Below are 17,886 nucleotides of genomic sequence, written 5' to 3'. Positions count from 1 at the left end.
CAACCTGAGCCCCGTTCATTGCCACCTTAAATTTCAGGCGTGGGGTGGAATCAATGCTGTTTAACTGGCTGGACTCCAAAGCCATATAATGTAGGTATAAGCAGGTATAATATAAATATGTATCTCTTAATTACTTTTTAAATAGTTTTATCAGGCAATATGAATTTGTAGAAATAAGGGAAGTCACATCTGAGCTGTGAACCTGCAAGGTGGCCTTGGGCAAAGTCATTGCTCTCTTGGTGCCTGTTTCCTCATCTATAAAAGCAGGTGATCAACTCCTGATCAAGTGCTTTTCACTGGAAAACGTTCTCAATACAACATAATTAACTCATAGAATTGATACCTGATTTTACTGCTTGGGCACTTCAGCCCTAGACAGGCACTGACCGTGTTGCCTTCTCCCCCTCAGGCATCATGTTCCGTAAGAAGAAGAAGAAACGCCCGGAGATCTCGGCCCCGCAGAACTTTGAGCACCGTGTCCACACCTCGTTCGATCCGAAGGAGGGCAAATTTGTGGGCCTGCCACCTCAATGGCAGAATATTCTGGACACGCTGAGGCGCCCCAAGCCAGTGGTAGACCCTTCAAGAATCACAAGGATGCAGCTCCAGCCTATGAAGGTGAGGGAGGCAGACAGTTCTTTCCTGTTCCGCGGGGAGTTGCCTCCAAGTTGAGGCACTGCTTCTGGTGCCCCATAAATGGGACTAAGGGTGGTATCTGTATGGAATTCAGTGGAGAGCAGGCTTTGATAGTCCAGGGTGATAGTAACTTCATCAGGAATAAGGATGGTAGGATCCTGACCTGTTGCTGTCACTGTTGAAATAACCACCTGGCTGCCTGTCACAGTGATGGGGATCTGTGAAAGCTCCTGTGGTAGCTGACAGGACCCAGGATGCGTTCAGCTGTTGTACAGAGAAGCCAAGAGAGGAATTTGTGGAGAGACCTGTTTTAGAAGGTTTGTCATTCTTGTGGGTGAGCAAATTTGGCTGGTAATTAAATTGCCAGGGAAGCCTAAGTGGGAGGGAGAGCAATGTAGCACTGCCTGGCTGTTCATGGACAAGTGAGGACCACAAGGACTAAACTAGGGTCTGGGCTGAAATGGTTAATAATCCAGCATTTTAATGGAAAGTGGGACATAGTAATGGGACAATGTCCTTTAGTAAGGAAAAAGAAGTGATTGCTGTAGATGGGTGGGTTGAGATGGCTGCTGGTACTGGCATCTGGAGACTGTGTAAGTGACAGCAGGAACATGCTGGGGGAAAAGGCAACTTCATGGTGACCTCTCAGGAAAGGAAATGAAATATGGTGTCAAAAATATTGTGCTTAAAATCTTGCTTGCTTGGGAGAAGTTTTTGTTCCCAGTTAAAAAAAAACCCACAAACCCTGCAGGGGCCTAAAAACTGGAAGGTGTGTTGTAAAACAGAGATGTTGCTACTTGGGTTTTAGGAGGGATATAAAAAGGAGTTTGCTATCTGATGAATATATTTAGCTTTTTGTGTACTGGTGCTTAAAGCATGGGGAATAAAGGGGACTATATTTGGTTTAATGTAAGCTTCAGTACATAATCAAACCTGCAAATGAAATGGCTCGTCAGGATCTTTGAGCAGAATGCTGGTTTATAAAGGAAAAAGTTGCTTAGGAAGAATAGGTGAAAAAAAAAAAAAAAGGCAGGAGGTATTGCCTGGTGTCCTGAATGTGCTTTGAGGTTCAAAATGTAGTAGAGGATAGGAGCACAATCCAGAGGAGAGATAAAATGTGTAATAAGAGACCAACTTGGTTAGATCAGGAGCTCTGTAATGAGCTTAAACTGCAGGAGGATTGCTCAGAAGGGTGGAAACTAGGTCAAGTTATAAAGGGCAAAGAGAAAAGAAATTCATGTAGGAGCAAAACTAGAAGGGCAATGCACAAAAAGAGATGTTATTCTCAAAGAACATAAAGGGCACTAAGGACACATCATGAGGGCAGTGAGGAGGAGAAGAAGGATGAAGGAAAGAATTTGTTCACTGCTGGTTTTGGAAGAAAGTTAACAGATGATACCAAGAATTCCTAAGTGTTTAATGATTTTTCTCTGGTCTTCATTAAGTGTGATCAGTGGGCTGACAATTAGCATGAGGATGAAGGGATGAGAGTGTAGGCCAGAATAAGAAAAGAACAGGAACAGAAATGAGACTTAACTAAGAAGTTGCATATTTTCAAGTCAGCTGGGCCTAATGAAATTCAAGGAATTGCAGATCAGTCAGAATAATTTCTATCCCCAGAAAGAGACTGGAACAAATAAGCAAGTAATCTATTTGCAGCCACTTCCAAGGAGATAGCAGGGTAATAGCTGGCAGCCAGTATGGATTTATCAAGAAAAGAATCAAGTCAAGCAACCCAATTTTCATTAATCACAGGGTAGGGGGCTTTGGGTCAGGGAGGAGTGGTAGCACTCCCCTGTATCTTGACTTCAGTGAGGCTCTGGGCACTGCACCGATGGCATTTCCAGAGCAAGCCACATTTCCTCAAGTATTAGGCAATGGATGCTCAAAAAATAGTGTGGCATCACTGTTGAAACAGAAATGTGTGAAGAGATTTCCTGGAGTTTGCCCTGAGCCTTATACTGGTCAGGATTTTCATGTCTGACTTACTGAACCCGAGGATGGTAAAAGCTGAAAGGAGGTGCAAATCCTTAAGAGAAAAAGGACAGAATACCCAATGGGCTTTAAAAAACTAAAGAATCATCTTAAATTAACACTGTTTTTCCCAGTATTCCAAATGCAAGCACTCTCATGGACTGCATAACAAAGCTGACTGTTTCTGGTAAACTCCATTTGAATTAACTCCAATTCAATGATACCAATCAATTAGATTTTTTTTTTTCAAGTGCTAGTTGGCCAAGCCCTTGTATATAGTCCTGGATTAAATTATCAGAGTAGTTCCTGGGTTTGTGTGTAGCTTATAAAAAGGTGCTTTTCTTGTTATAATTTCTCAGTTCTGGTCAGTAAGGCATGAGGTTTGTAAGAGCGCTCCATATAATTGGCTGAAATTTGGATGTTTCCTCCATCCATTAATCTGATGCAATGCTTAAATACAGCAGCAAAGCAAGATTAACTCCCATCTTCCCTGCCTGCTGGGGCTAGGTCTGACTTCATGGCAGTGACCTGAGTCTAATTCTAGGGAGTTTTAGCTAGAAGGGGGAGAAGAGCACTGCAGTGCGTTTTCTGGAGAGGCCATAGCATGTTGTTGTGGGCTTCTTACTTTGAGAATACCCATGTCTTTCTGGAATTACTTTCGTCCATTTTGGACAAAAAGTTAATGTCCCCAGCACATTGTTCCATGACAGCAGCTGGGCTGTGGAGGAAGGGGGGTGTGTGTGTGGTGAGAAGTAGGAGTGAAGACCAGAATTTCCAGCTGCAGCTGGTGTGTGTGCCATGGAGTGAGTTCAGTTGTCCTTTCTTCACCTTGTCGAACAGAAATCTTCTGTTCTGCCTTTCATTCTCAGACGCTGAGCAAACCAGGTGCTCGTTTGTGCTCTGTGGTGGTGTTCTGTTGAAATTACTGGAGCTACTGTGTTGCACCAGCTAAGTATTAGTCTCAGTGTAATTAATTCAGCATGTTTAGAAGATCCCTGGAGCTCAGTTAGCAAACAGGAGATTGCTGTCACTCCAGGGAAGGACTTTCCTCAAGCAAAGGTTCATGAAAGTGTAGGAGTGATCCTGTGCTGTGAATTTCTGTGTGGAAAAATGAAACATTTTGGTTCCCAGCACTAGAAAAGCTTCTGTAAGCTTTTCAGTTCCAGAAAAAAACAAGGTAGAACACCACATAATATAACAACAGCTTCAAGTGTCCTACTGTACAGAGCTGGTCCCTGTTTGGATGGAAGCCTTGTTCTTCAGCGTTTGCTTACAAGGCAGTTGTGAGCTGCTGTGACCCTTTGTTCATCATTTTTAATTATAATAGCTTGGCAGAGCAGAGCAGAGCAGGGAGACAGAGTTGGAACAGCACGGTCTGCACTGGTCAGGATTGGGATGTATTAGCAGAAACTGTAGAGGAGCAGACTGAGGCACGCTGATCACAACGCTATGGAGAGTGCTTCAGGGGAGAGATGAACCTTGTGTTGGCACAGCAAAGGTGAGTTTTGCAAATGGGGCTTGCAGCATGCTGGAACTTCTGAGAGCTAATATTTCAGAAGTTTGGCGAGTGCATTAGTGATGTATGTAGTGTCACACAGTTTCAGGACAAGAAAGCCAGGAGTGTTGAAATATCCCAGTTTTGCTCTAATATTGTCTTCTAGAATGTGAGCACAACAGCAGAATCGACTGTTCTGGCTGACAGCACTGCTGCTCTGACAGCAGGACGTAACCCAAGGACTTTTTTTTTCCCCTCAGTAAAGGACAATGAAACAAAAGACAAAAGTTGGTAATTTTTCCTGAATTCCTTGAGTTGTCTTTGGCTATATGTACAAAATCCAACCTTTGGCAAGACAAATTGAGCCTTGATTCTTTCAACTCTGACTTGTTTCTCACCCTCCCTGTGTTTCCCAGACCGTGGTGCGGGGCAGCACTGTGGAAGTGGAAGGCTACATCTCTGGGTTGCTCAATGACATCCAGAAGCTTTCTGCCATCAGCTCGAACACTCTGAGGGGCAGGAGCCCCACCAGCAGGAGGAGAGCCCAGTCCCTTGGGCTCCTGGGAGACGAGAGACCCCCAGACATGTACCTTCAGAGTCCTGAAGGAGACTGGGCAGACAAGTATGGGAACTACCTCAACTGCAATGGCGGGTCCAAGGTGGCCCGGAGGCAGACCATGTGGCCGGATTACAAATCCCGCCTGGAAGGGCAGTCTCATCCCAACGGGATGGTGACAAAAGCCCAGTCCCTGGGGCCGTCGGAGTTCCAGGACGCTGATGGCAGCTGTCTGCAGCGCACCTCTGGGCTGCAGCACGTACCCGCGGTGCCGGGGGAGGGCGAGACGGCAATGAAGAGCTCAGAAGAGGGCTGGCTCCAGCGACAGCCCAGCTCCAGACCCTCGGGGGAGGGCAGCCCCAACTCCAAATCACGGGACAACAGCCTGAAGAGGAGGCTCTTGCGCAGCGTGTTCCCCTCGTCCAGCACCTCAAACAAGCCAGGCCCTCCCCTGCAGATCAAGGTAAGAGTTATTCATTGGACTGCAGTGTTGACTTTACAGTTCCAGAGGTTACATTTAGCAGCCAATTTAATTGCAAACATCGGGCAGCCATCTGTTCTTGTTATGATTAATGCTGGAATCTAAAGAGTCCTGAGCAGAGGAAATGTGTGGTCCGCCTGAGCTCCACGAGATGCTGCAAGGCACGGCTCAGGATGGCAGCCAGATCTCCGGCAGAAGGTTTGGCGGAGCTGCAGGAGCGTGGGCCGGGAAGGACGAGGGGTCTTAGTCACTACCTTCTGTGAGGTAAAGGCATAACTGCAGTGCCATTCTGCTGGCCCCAAAAAGCCTTTGCCATTTGGGAAATTGCCACGATTTGCATTAGCAGTGTATTCTTCTGCCTGTGCAAACCAGAGCTAACCTGGGGGCGTGTGTTGGTTATAGCTCTATCTGCCAGGCCACTACAGCAGCAGGGTTTGCATCAGCACCCACGGTGCTGTCACACAGGAAGTCAGACTGTTGGATTCTGTAGAGGGTGGGACAGCTCATAGCTACAGCTCCCCCAGGAAAGCTGTCCTGAATGGATGACTCATTTCTTGTTAAACTGAGTATCTCTGGTTCCTGGTACAGGATAGGAAATGCAGCCAGTGCTTCTTTTCCATTCTGGGCTGACCCAGCATCTGTCTTCTGTGCATGGCTTGTGTGGTGGCTTCAAAGCTGGTGCTGGGCCAGGTTGATTCCCAACAGCTGTGAACTGGGAGGATGATGACAGGAACCACTGTCGCAACCAGCCTGACTGTTCTGAAGGGTGGCACATGGAGGGGATGTCTCCAATCCAGCTTCTTGCAGTTTGTATAAGGATCCAGGCTGAAGGCTTTGGGCACAGTGGCTTTCCTTTCCAAGGGAGAGGATTTTGAAAGAATGCAGTCCTAGTATAACACAAACTGCACTTACTGCTGTCTCAGTGCCTCTGGGCTGATCTACACTGCTTTGAGGCCTGTCCCCTGAGTACCTAGAACTGGCCACTTCTGTCTTCCCCAGAGTGTCTTTGCCATGCTCAGCACTTCCAGGAGCAGGACCAGAAGTTACCTGCCAAGTGGATGTGCTTGGGAGTGTGTGAACTCCAGCTCTTTGTCAGAGGAGAGGAATAGGGAAGATCTTTAAGGCTAATCTATCTCCCTACTCCAGTGAGGGATCTGTCCCATCCCTGGTAATTGTTTATCTAAGATGTTCTCACCAGCCTCTGATGATTAAAACCTGGGTCTCCTGCTCTAATGGAGCTGATGATCGCAGAATCACAGAATAATGAGGTTGGAAGGGACCTCTAATATCATGGAGTCCATCCTATGCCCTAACACCTCACCTAGACTAGCACCAGGTGCCATGTCCAGTCTTTCTTTAAACCCATCCAGAGATGGTGATTCTACCACCTCCCTGGGAAGACAATGCCAGTACTTAGTTTTTCATTGAAAGAATAATATTTTCCCAATATCCAACCTATCCCTTCCCTGGCGTAGCTTGAGTCTGTGTCCTCTTGTTCTGCCTCTTGCTGCCCGGTGGAAGAGACCGACCCCCACCTGTCTGCAGCCTCCCTTCAGGGAGCTGTAGAGAGCAATAAGGTCACCTCTAAGCCTCCTCTTCTCCAGGCTGAACAACCCCAGTTCCTTCAAAGGTTCCTCATAGGGCTTGTGTTCCAAGCCCCTCACCAGCCTCGTTGCCTCTTCTGGATGCGCTGCTGCATCTCAACGTCCTTCCTAAACTGAGGGGCCCAGAACTGGACACAGCACCCAAGTCTCACCAGTGCCAAGTACAGGGGAAGAATGACCTCCCTGCTCCTGCTGGCCACACAATTCCTAGTGCAGGCCAGGATGTGTAAGAAATGTGTAATTGCAGATGAAAGGAAAAGGGATATAACTGAATCAGGGAATCCCAGACTGGTTTGGGTTGGTAGAGACCTCAATGTCCATCGGGTTCCACCCCCTGCCATGGGCAGGGACACCTTCCACTAGACCAGGCTGCTCCAACTTGAACAGTTCCAGAGATGGAGCATCCACCACTTGTCTGGGTAGCTTGCTGAAATGGGAAGGTGGTGCCTTGAAAAGCACCATGGTAAATTGGAGTACACCTTCCTTATGAAGGGAAGGAGTGGAAGAACCAGTGACACCTCAAAATGTCCCAAGACAGAAAAGGTACATGGGGACTGTCAGATTACAGGAGCAGGAAATAAGACTTGTATGTGGTTAAGCAAACCTGTGTGAGCTTGCATGCATGTTGTGTGCCCTTCTGCATGCTCTGGGTTATGTAAAATGTGGGGTTTTTTCTCTCTCCTGAGACAAAACAAGATTTGGGAAATAAATTCTGTGTTGCTGTGAGCATGTCAGCACAGGACTGCAGGGGTGGAGCTGGTGTAAGGGGAGGAAGGAGCTCCTGACAGGCAGTTGTGCTTGTGCTGTGCCCTGATGCTGCTAAATCGTGTTTTCCAGGGCCTCTCTGTGTGTTTGAGGCTTATGCAGATTCTGCTCTTGACAAAAATCCTTGATTAAAACCCAAAGTGCATAGAATTAAATCCTACACAATTATTCCCTGTCTGAGACAGGGAAAATGAGTGCTCTTGTAAAAAATTCTCGATTGGCAGTTTTCAGTTCCCATGCCCATATTATTAACTTTATTAATAATCTCTCTGAATTGTGAGAGAGAAAAAGCTTTTTGCTTTGAAGTTTCTGTTTTGCCCTATGATATAAATGATGGGTTTGCTCTTTCTGAAGTTGCTTCTTTGACAGATCTACTATTATTTTGCATATATTTATATACATGTGCTATGTATATTTTACATATACACATGTACGTATATAATGTATTTTGTACCTCACCTGCTAAATGCTTTTGATTTTAATTAATCAACATTTCCAGGGTGAGTATTAGCACGACAGTATTTATCCTTCCTGGCATGGGAATGCATATCCTGAAGCCACATTCCCACAGGCTGTGATCTTACTACATCTCCTACTCTAAATAGGGTTGGGCCTGCTTGTCATTTGAGTGGGAGGTCTCCAAAAACCTCGAGCATTGCTAATCCAAATTCACTGCAGGTCAGTTTTAAGCCAGCAAGGTGGCAGGTGGCTCTGTGTAGCTGGAGTCTCATGTTGGCTGCCTCCAGCTGTCCTGGTGCCTGGTGCTTTTCCCAAAGTGGAGAGCTAATTCCATGCCTGATCGACAGCAATGCTCTGCAGGTACCAGTGGAAAGTGCAGAGAGTGTTTTCAGTAGGCAGAGTGTAATTACCCAAAGGGAATTAGGCCAAGACTTCAAAGTGATTTACAACCTTGGCATGAATCCCCTTTCCTTTTATACAAAGGAAGATCAGAGGCACAGAGGGATAAAGGATTTTCAAGTTCTCTGCAGCACAGGTTGCCCCTGATTTTTGGTGGCAAGGTTGGAATGCTTTTTAGCAGCTGGGGTTTTTTTCTGTGGGTTTTGTGTCTTGGTGGTTTTTTAAAGCATGTTCCCTTTAAACTGCCTCAATTTGGAGGCTGCTAAAGCGTAGCACCCATTCCCTAAGGGATTCTTGAAGATCTGCATCTAAGGAGATCTTCATCCAAGCCATGTGTTGGGCAGACCTGGAGACAAGAACCTGAAGCTCTTGACTCCAGTCTGCTCCAAGGTGTGCTAGGGCAAAGTGGGATGACACAGAACCGATTCCTCATCTCTCTGCTTGTTAATCCAACCATCACTTTGTTTTTCCTCTCACTTTTCTCTTTGTTTTTTCTTGAAGCCTAATGCTTTCTTCAAGCCTCAGCAGTGGGGTTCCCCCCACAGCCCTGCAGCCAAAGCCCAGTCTCTCCCCCCAGACCAGCCTGCCTCCGAGTTCCCCAGGATGATCTCCGAAGCTGGGACCCCCCAGAAGTCCCCAACAGCAGAGAAGGCTGTGGCAGTGCCGCCAGGCCGGCCCTCCCCCGCGGGGTCCCCCAGGAACCGGCAGACCCAGACCAGTTCCAGCAACCTCCACCTGCCCCAGGACTCTGCTGGGAAGGGGCAGCCAGCCAGCGAGGACCCTGTGGTTGTGACTCACGAGCAGTTCAAAGCTGCCCTCAGGATGGTCGTGGACCAGGGAGATCCCAGGACATTGCTGGAGAATTACATCAAGATTGGGGAAGGCTCCACAGGAATCGTGTGCATCGCTCGGGAGAAGCACTCGGGGCGCCAGGTGGCCGTGAAAATGATGGATCTGAGGAAGCAGCAGCGCCGGGAGCTCCTCTTCAATGAGGTGAGGGTGCTGAAGACAGGGGGATTCTACTGTCTGCAGAATCTGTTGGAACAATCAGTGTGGCAAAAGAGAGGGAAGAGCGGGATCATCTTCCTTTTAGTAGTGTTATGCTCCTACCAAGAGCAGCCATTGCTGGGGGGATGGAGGCGCTGTAGTTGCAGGGCTGTGTGCTCACTTGGTTGGATAAGATGAAGTGTGCTGAGTGGTTTTGTGGTGGTCATTTGTCCACTGTGGTTTTACAGGTGGTGATAATGAGGGACTATCAACACGTCAACGTCGTGGAGATGTACAAGAGCTACCTCGTGGGAGAGGAGCTTTGGGTGCTGATGGAGTTCCTGCAGGGAGGAGCCCTCACAGATATTGTGTCTCAGATCAGGTATAAAGCAAAATCCCACACAGCAGAGTGGGGATTTCTGGGACAGATTTGTTACCTCAGAGATCTTGTGTTTGCAGTGCCCTGAAACTACTACAGTTTATAACTGTTATCCATTTTGAACATGTGATAGTACTTCTGATGTAAAAGGGACTAATTTAAAATACTGATCTCTTTAGATACCCACTAGTCATCTCCTTGATGACCTTCCCTGTAAAAGACAGTACTCAAAAAAAGTGTTTACTATATCTGTTGAATCATGGCCAAGAACTTCATTGAATAAGTATTAAAGAAATAGTTTTCAGTGGTGCAACCTTAGCCACAAATTCAACCTCACTAACTCCTCTGGAGAAGTGCAGCAGAGCCTTGAGATCTGGACTCCTTCCCAAATTTCATTGCCTAAAGATAGCAACTACTGGACACTCTCCTAAATTTGTTTCCTTATCTACGCTGCTTCATATTCAATAGTACCCAAAGCATTTCTGTAGGGCAAAGAAGTTGTTCTCAGATGGTCCCTCTCAGAGAGTGTTCTGATGATGCAGTTATGGTGATTGTGTCTTACCCATGACTCTGGAGCACCCTCCTCCTGCTTCAGAGCAGTCCTACAAGGCTGGAAGCTGGGACAGGGAATGCCAGTGGAAAGAGTGACCAAGAAAGTCTGTAGGATAAGAGTTTCTTTTTGAAAGATTCAGGATCTCAGTTGGATTACAGTTAGGAAGAATGGATAGCACTAATTGTCCTTGGTTTTTAAAAAATCATAGTACACCTTTGGTTCACATACGTGCTTGGCCTGGGCCCTGTGGTGGGTTTAAGGCGTGTATCTTGCTCTGTTGAGTTCTGAGTTTTGGAAGCACAATTTTGAGAGGCATCAAGAGCCACATTGTCCTCTGTAGCCTCCACAACACCACCTGGAAGGAGTGTCCTGGAGACACTTACCCGGGCAGGTCCTTCCAGAATTGAGTTCAGAGGTGTCTCAGGGTCTGCAAGCCAACATTTCATCCTGAGTGCTCAGTTACAGCTTCCAGGGCCAATGAAACTCTTGTGGCTCTTGGCTACAGATAATAAGTGATGAAGTGGTTTATGAATTTATATATATATATATATATGTATATATATATATATATATATGTATATGTATTTATATCCACCAGTGAGACCTGGTGGTCAGCCTAGATTTGTTTAAAGAAGCTTCCTTTAAACCTGTTAGTGAATGCCTTTTTTTTTTCCCTCACGATGGAAGAAGGATCTGTTATAACCATAACATTTATCAGAAGTAAGCTGCAAAGCTTTATCAGTTTTTCCCAGGAAGGAAAATGCCATCATTGCAGTCATTAAACTTTTGCTGAGGGGGATAAGTGATTTACATCTCCAGGAGTGAGGTAATCCTCCAGTAATCAGTTTTACACTATGCAGTCACTTGACTGAAACCAAATTCCATGCGTGACAGGATGAAAGTGCACCTCTTGTGATCTTTGGGAACCCCAGGGCTTTCAGGTGGATCAGCTCAGGCACTGTGAAAGGAAAAGCACCGTTCCTAAAGGCATTGGGTTCTGGGCTGGGAAGTCCCACGGGTAGCCTTTGTCCCTCTCCCTTTTCAGGTTAAATCTTAAAGGCAGGAGTAGCCCCCTGACATCCCTCAGATTTAGTTGCCATCAGTGTGGCACAGTGCAGCTACAACCTTGTAGCTGTCCTGGTTTGCAAGAGTAAGGTATGGGATGCCAAACAAGCAGCACAAGTGTAGATTTCCCAGCCGATGGTGTAGGAATTGCTATGAGTTTAGAATGTACTGTTCACTACCCAGTTCTGCCTTCTGAGTGCTCTCTTGTCCTTAGGCTCATTTGCAGATGCAAACTTGAGGATGTTTCATTTCTGTCCTCAATGAGGAGTTGTTCAGAACAACTGCTAGAGACAGGCTGAGAATCCACAGTACTCAAATTGGGTACTTCAGCTATTCTTTGAAATAATTTACTTCTAGCATTGCTCAGTGTAAACGTGCAGAGCTGTCACCGTCTCCAGGTACAGGAGAGAATTTTCATTTCTACCATTTTCACTCGATTGTGAAGGTTTTTGTATTGCTATTCTAAACAGCAACAGCTAATAAAGAGGAGCTTCTTGGGGCTCATATTCCATGTGCTAACAGTGGTAGAAATCAGTAGTGCCTTCCCTGCTTGTAGTCTTTGCTATCTTTAGTTAGGTGTGAGTGTACCCCAAGTGTCTGCAAATACTTAAAGGATCCTAAAGGATCCCTGTATTCGCTGTCAAATTATGCATTTGGATATTTTGTGGATACAGTTGCACAATAAGCCTTGTGAATAATGTCTTTACTGTGTTTGCTTAAAAAAAGCTGTCTCACCAGTTACTGCAGCACCTTGGCATCAAGCAGCACTGCTGCCTGTCAGAACTGCTTGAAACAGCATCTTGCAGAATGAACTTATGTACGGAACTCGAAGTGCAATTTCTCAGTTTTAAACCTATGAAAACTTTAAAGTTGTCAACCATCAAGTAAAAAAATGTTTTCCTTAGTAACAGACATGGAAGAATGGTGAAGGTGAGATGGTGATTGTCACAGGGAACCAAAGTGTCTGTGTTTAAAGCCCTGTGCCCCTGTGAAGGAGCACTGTGCTCTGCACGGTTTAAGTTGCCCGTCTCTAATTGCAGGCTGAACGAGGAGCAGATTGCCACAGTGTGTGAGTCGGTGCTGCAGGCTCTGTCCTATCTCCACTCTCAGGGGGTCATTCACCGAGACATTAAGAGCGACTCCATTCTTCTGACGTTGGATGGCAGGGTGTGTTTCCTCAGACAAATTGTTTCCTGTCTTCTGCTGCTGCAGCCTCTGTCTCTTACTCCCTTTCTGTTCCCAATCCCTTGTTTCCCCCTCGTCCTCTTACTCTGTCATCTTTGTCTGTAGTATTTCAGTCTGTGTTGTTTAAGGCTTATTTTTAAGGTTGGTTGCTTTTCTCGTTGTACAGGTCAAACTCTCTGATTTTGGCTTCTGTGCTCAGATCAGTAAAGATGTACCTAAAAGAAAATCCCTGGTGGGTACTCCTTATTGGATGGCTCCAGAAGTCATTGCAAGGATACCATACACCACTGAGGTAAGGGACTTCTTCCCTAATAGCAGGAGAGCAAGTAATATTCTGAAATGTCACAGAAAAATAACTATTGGCTTCTGTAGGAAGTCTCTAGATTCTATTTAGCAAATAAACCCAACTATGACTAGAGCTTTGATGGTGATGACATCAATATTTCCGAAATCAGTAGAAAACCTGATTGTTCTGCTTCTAGGAACAGGGCATCAACTTTTTCTATTTTTACACCTAAAGCTTGGCCTAGGCTTGTATCTACTGTGAACAGATGTGAGCAAGGAGCAGCCTGTGACATTATAGGGATCAGTAAATCAATTCCATAAAGGAAGCGGGGGGAAGATGTGAGCTCTGAGAGGCTCACCTCAGGAAAAGCAGACATGGGAACTCTGGAGTTCTGGGCAGGTGGCAGCACACTGACTAGTTTTGTTTACCAACCAGCCAGGTACAAGCAGTTACTTGCACACCTTTACATGTTGCAACACCAGCATGGCTCAGTCCTGGGTGCAAAATTGACTTTGTTAAACTCCTGTAAGGAGCCTAAAAGCATTAAGGGCATCGGTGTTGGACTCTCTTGGTACCATTTGTCACGGGTGGGGTGTTGTGGTCTTTGTGGAAAGCAGCAAAACAAAGACCTGCTCCTTTGGAGTGTGTGTATTGATGTGACATTGTTTCCCACAGGTGGATATCTGGTCCTTGGGGATCATGGTGATAGAGATGGTAGATGGAGAACCCCCCTACTTCAGTGATTCTCCAGTCCAGGCAATGAAGAGACTCCGTGACAGCCCTCCTCCCAAACTGAAAAACTTCCACAGGGTGAGCATGCTGCCAAACACTTGTAAGCCTGATGGTTATCATGGGCAAATATCCATATCAGCTGTTCCCAGTACAGCTGGCTGTGGAAATGGTCTTGCTAGGACATGTTTCTTGGGGAACAGCTTTGGCCTCGGGGTCTTAGCAGCTGCAAGCTGCTGCTGACAGCTGGTGGCTGCTTTAGGAAACAGCCCTGGCAGTGTGAGGGCACCTGGGCATAAATGGAGAACACAGGTCAGAGCTGCTTCAGGTGGACCCAGCAGTTCCCAGCTTACTGATGTTGATTGAGTAGCTTATCTTCCAGGGAAGGGAACAGGAGGATCCATGCCCTTGGGAGTTTGGAGCTTCATGGCCTTCAGGACTACAAAGGATGCATTATGGTTAGGCCAGGAGAGAGCTCAGAACAGATGCAAACTCATGGAGACACTGCAGTAGCTCAGAAGATGAACTTAGCTCCATGGTTTCTTGGGAGACAGTAGCAGTGACATAAGAAATAGTGATCACCTTTCAGTGCCGACTTAAAGAAGCCTTCCTTTCATTCCATGCCCAGCCTCTGAGATCAAACAGCTTCTGCAGCATCCTGAGCTACCCAGCCTTTCCAATTAATCAGAGCATCTGCAGCTGCTAAAACTGAATTATTTAAGAGAGTAGACTGCTGAACTAACAGCACACATTCCAACATCAACAGCTGTTCTTTCCTTTTTGCCTTTGCAACACTAATTAAAATTTCACAGTCACATCCTGGACCTGGTGCTTGCTCTCCTCGAGACCAAGTAAAACCATCCTGGTCTGGGTCACACCTCGCTTGGTGACGTGGGCATGCCACGGGCTGTGACAGCCAGGGCTGGTTACGGTCTTGCTCTGCTCCACTTTGTACTGGGAAGCAGACTGGCTTCCAGCAGACCTCTGATTTACAGGCTGGTGGGCATCCTCCCTAGTGTCCTGCTGGAGCGCAGCTCCAGCTGTGGATCCAGCCCTGCGTTCTGGTGCCCAGTCATGGCTCACTGTGGTCAGTGACTGTGGTTCTGGGGGCAGCAGGTTAAAGGGATGCCACCTAGGATGGTCCCTGCTGCATTGCTAAAGCATGGGCAGATTTAAAGACAGGGATACAGGCTGGATCCTGGCACTCGTCCTGAGCTGTGCGGTGCCTTCTCCGGCAATCCAAGCGAAGCCATCCAAAGTGCTCCTGAGATGAGCAATGTCTCAGTGTGAACAGTATTTCAGGACCTACGAAGGGAACCAGAGCTGGGAAAATGCCCCCAGTCTAAACTGGATGTAATTTTCAGCATTAAAATAAATAAATATATGCCAAGATAATTTTTAATTCCATTTTAATGATGCAGATGTTTAAACCAGCCAGAGATGCAGGGTCATGAAGTGATACTTGGGGCTGGCTACTACCAGGCTTTTACACCTCTTCCAAAGGACAAACCTGTGAGGTCATTCAGCTTTTTGCTCCTGGTGCTGCAGCTTCTTCATCTTGTTGTACCATCAGCATGAGGGTTTTTCAGGCTCTCAGAACCTAGGGGAGAACTCTATTTAACTGCCTTTCCATAATCTGTGACCAGTAAAAGAATGGATTGATGCCCCCTTCCCACCCAAGTGGTGTGCCCAGGTAGCAGGAGTCCTGCAGAGTTTTTGAGCTGAAATCCAAGAAAGTTTAAGTAACAAAATGGGAAGCAGAAGTAACCCAAATAGAAGGACGTGGCAGGCAGTCTTAGCTTAATTGACTGTATCCCGTTCAAAAGAAAACAACCTAAGAGTTGTGCCTAGCAGTGACTGAAAATTATGTCCGTAGCATAAAAAGCGTGTGACCCGTGTCCAATTGCTGGAAAAACAGGGATACAGATCGGGAATGTGCAGGATCCTTTTAACCACACCCACCTTGGCAGCCTGGTGTTGCATGAGCTGTGCCTGGTCCCTTTGCAGGGTTGACTTGATTGGTTGCTTTTTCCTCAGACCTCCCCAGTTCTGAGAGACTTCTTGGAGAGGATGTTGACACGGGACCCATTGGAAAGAGCAACAGCACAAGAACTTCTGGATCACCCCTTTTTGCTCCAGACAGGACTTCCGGAGTGCTTGGTGCCCCTTATCCAGCAGTACAGGAAGCGCACCTCCACCTGCTGACTTTATACGAGGGGAAACTCTAGGGAAAAGAAACGTTTATAAAAAAATATATAGAAAAAATTAAGAGCCCAGGCGGTCTCAACCTGTGAATGGTGCTTGGAGCTTGCCAGTGATTGTTTTGGAGGACAAATGTGAATCCTGTCCATGCATCCTCAGCCTTCTGTGGCTTCTCCTTTGCTGAAGACAATCAATACAGACTGGATCTGAGCGAGACCGAGTCTGTCTCAAGGATAAAGCGGGTATTCCATGGCTTGCGGATCACTGCTGCCGAAGGATGGCATTCGAAAGTGGAGTCTGAAGTTGTGTTTCTCAATGTCTGTGGGTTTCTGCACACCTGGGCTGCTGACTACTGAGCTGGAACAATATTTCCCACTTAGAAATGTGATCTTTGTTTCCTTCATTGTGCACTGGAGCCATGCGTTGACTCACTTTGGGGCACAGGCCCCTTTAAACTCTCAATGCACAAAGACTTTTTTTTCCTCTGAGACCTTTTCACAGATTATTTTAATTTCCCTTGGTTAAATATGGACCTAGAAACCTGCACACACTTCCTTAGGGAGCTGATGTGATCTGTATATATTTGTTTCTAAGTGGCTCTCTTGCATCAACATGCTTCTCTTTTGCTGCAGAATGTGTATGGTTTAGTGGTCAATCTTGAATCCATTTCATGATTTTAAACTTTTGGAGGGGGAAACCCTTGGATATGGTCCTCAAAGTGGACTCTGTGAAGACCAGGTGCTCTTACCACCAGGATCTTATGGTTAAAATTCACCATTTGCAACACCTTGTGTGCTGGTTGGAATGTGAACAGCGTGCTCCTGTGGCTTGCTTTCCCAGTTCTTTCTCTGTGGAGAGGCTGAGAAGTGCTGCCCTGGGGCAGTTATTGGGTAGCATTTTGGGGATGCTGTAGGAGACCAGATGGAAATATTTGAGCTATCCTGCATATCCCAGGATTGATTTTTGTGTTTGTGTGCTGCTGTCTGGCTATTGGTCTGCCCCTCCCCGTCAGCCCTTTACATCTGGAAGGTTTCTGGTTGTCTAAACAGCTCTTTCTAGTTTTAGGTATTTTGTATGCTGCACTCTCTGGTCAGTGAGATCCTCCAGGTAATTGGACTCTAGGTCGAGATTAACATTGTACAGTGATGGTGTGTGTTGTCGTGAGGTCTCAAGAATATATTCGTAGATGTGGAGCTGGGATCTTACTTTGAAACTCCAGATACCAAGATTTTAGACTTTTAGTTATTCTCAGGACAGTCCTGCTGTCTCAGAAACTGACCTCAGAACTGAGTTTTCTTCAGAAGATATTCATAACCTCTGTCCTCTGCTATTTGCTCCAGCTACAGATCCTGCTTCAAAATTGAAGCCATGGTTGATTACTTGAAGTAATTTGGGATGGAATTCATCTGCACTGCTGCCAGCCATCAAAGGGTGGGCACCCAGTCTGCGGAGCGTGTAGGTTGGCTCTCTAACCCATGGGGAGAGGAACACCCCTGGGGGAACAACTCTCCAGAGGTGGTTCATCCCCATGGTTCAGACACCTGCTGAAGGACAAAATCACTCTCTCTCTCACCCATGGCAGGTAGAGAGGTCATAGAGGGTTTCTGTAGACTGGATGTCTCAGTTTGGGCCAATGGAGTTGGTTGAAATTAATTCATTAAGCTCCTCCTTAGCTGCACTGGAAAATTTTTGATGTAAAATGTTTCTGTATTCCAGATATATTGCTTTTTTTAATGCAAAAAAGCAGGGCTTGGAAAAGATTTATAATTTGAAACAAACAGTCCTGCTCGTCTTTAATTGTGAATCCTTTGCACTTGTGTTTTAAATTAAAGTAGTTCTTGATTTATTCATAAGCCTGTTACAGTGTTGAGATGCTTAAAAATGTGTCTGTAGTTCAGAGATGCGAGTGTGAACCTTGGAGTCTGCTCTAACTTCCCTGTTCTGTGGCTATATGGCTTCTAAACCAGGAGGAGACTGGGGCAGGAGCCTGGATCCTGAGTCCTGAAACAAAGGTTTTTTGGAGACAAGGATGACAGGTTTAGCATTTAACACCATTTTATACTTTAGCCCAAATCTGACTAAACACAGTGAGGGAAGGTCCTGGAAAAATTGCATTCAAGTATCTTATAAA

The 17,886-nt window shown here is 46.3% G+C and overlaps 1 protein-coding gene across 4 annotated transcripts in view; it reads left to right on the top strand.

Annotated features, from left to right (window-relative positions):
- Nucleotides 1–17,608, top strand: part of PAK6 (p21 (RAC1) activated kinase 6) — a 39,033-nt gene extending 21,425 nt beyond the window's left edge. For all 4 annotated transcript variants that reach the window (XM_038139185.1, XM_038139186.1, XM_038139184.1 and 1 more), the window contains 8 exons: nt 410–618; nt 4,522–5,124; nt 8,871–9,362; nt 9,605–9,738; nt 12,394–12,520; nt 12,705–12,830; nt 13,500–13,634; nt 15,591–17,608. In XM_038139185.1, coding sequence (XP_037995113.1) covers nt 415–618; nt 4,522–5,124; nt 8,871–9,362; nt 9,605–9,738; nt 12,394–12,520; nt 12,705–12,830; nt 13,500–13,634; nt 15,591–15,758 — 1,989 coding nt within the window. In that variant the 5' untranslated portion in view covers nt 410–414 and the 3' untranslated portion in view covers nt 15,759–17,608. The remainder of the gene's footprint in view (nt 1–409; nt 619–4,521; nt 5,125–8,870; nt 9,363–9,604; nt 9,739–12,393; nt 12,521–12,704; nt 12,831–13,499; nt 13,635–15,590) is intronic.
- The last annotated feature ends 278 nt before the right edge of the window (nt 17,609–17,886 follow it).

Source organism: Motacilla alba, chromosome 5, assembly GCF_015832195.1.
Source record: "Motacilla alba alba isolate MOTALB_02 chromosome 5, Motacilla_alba_V1.0_pri, whole genome shotgun sequence".
In the NCBI taxonomy this organism is placed as follows: Eukaryota; Metazoa; Chordata; class Aves; order Passeriformes; family Motacillidae; genus Motacilla; species Motacilla alba.
This window is presented reverse-complemented; position numbering and strand designations above follow the sequence as displayed.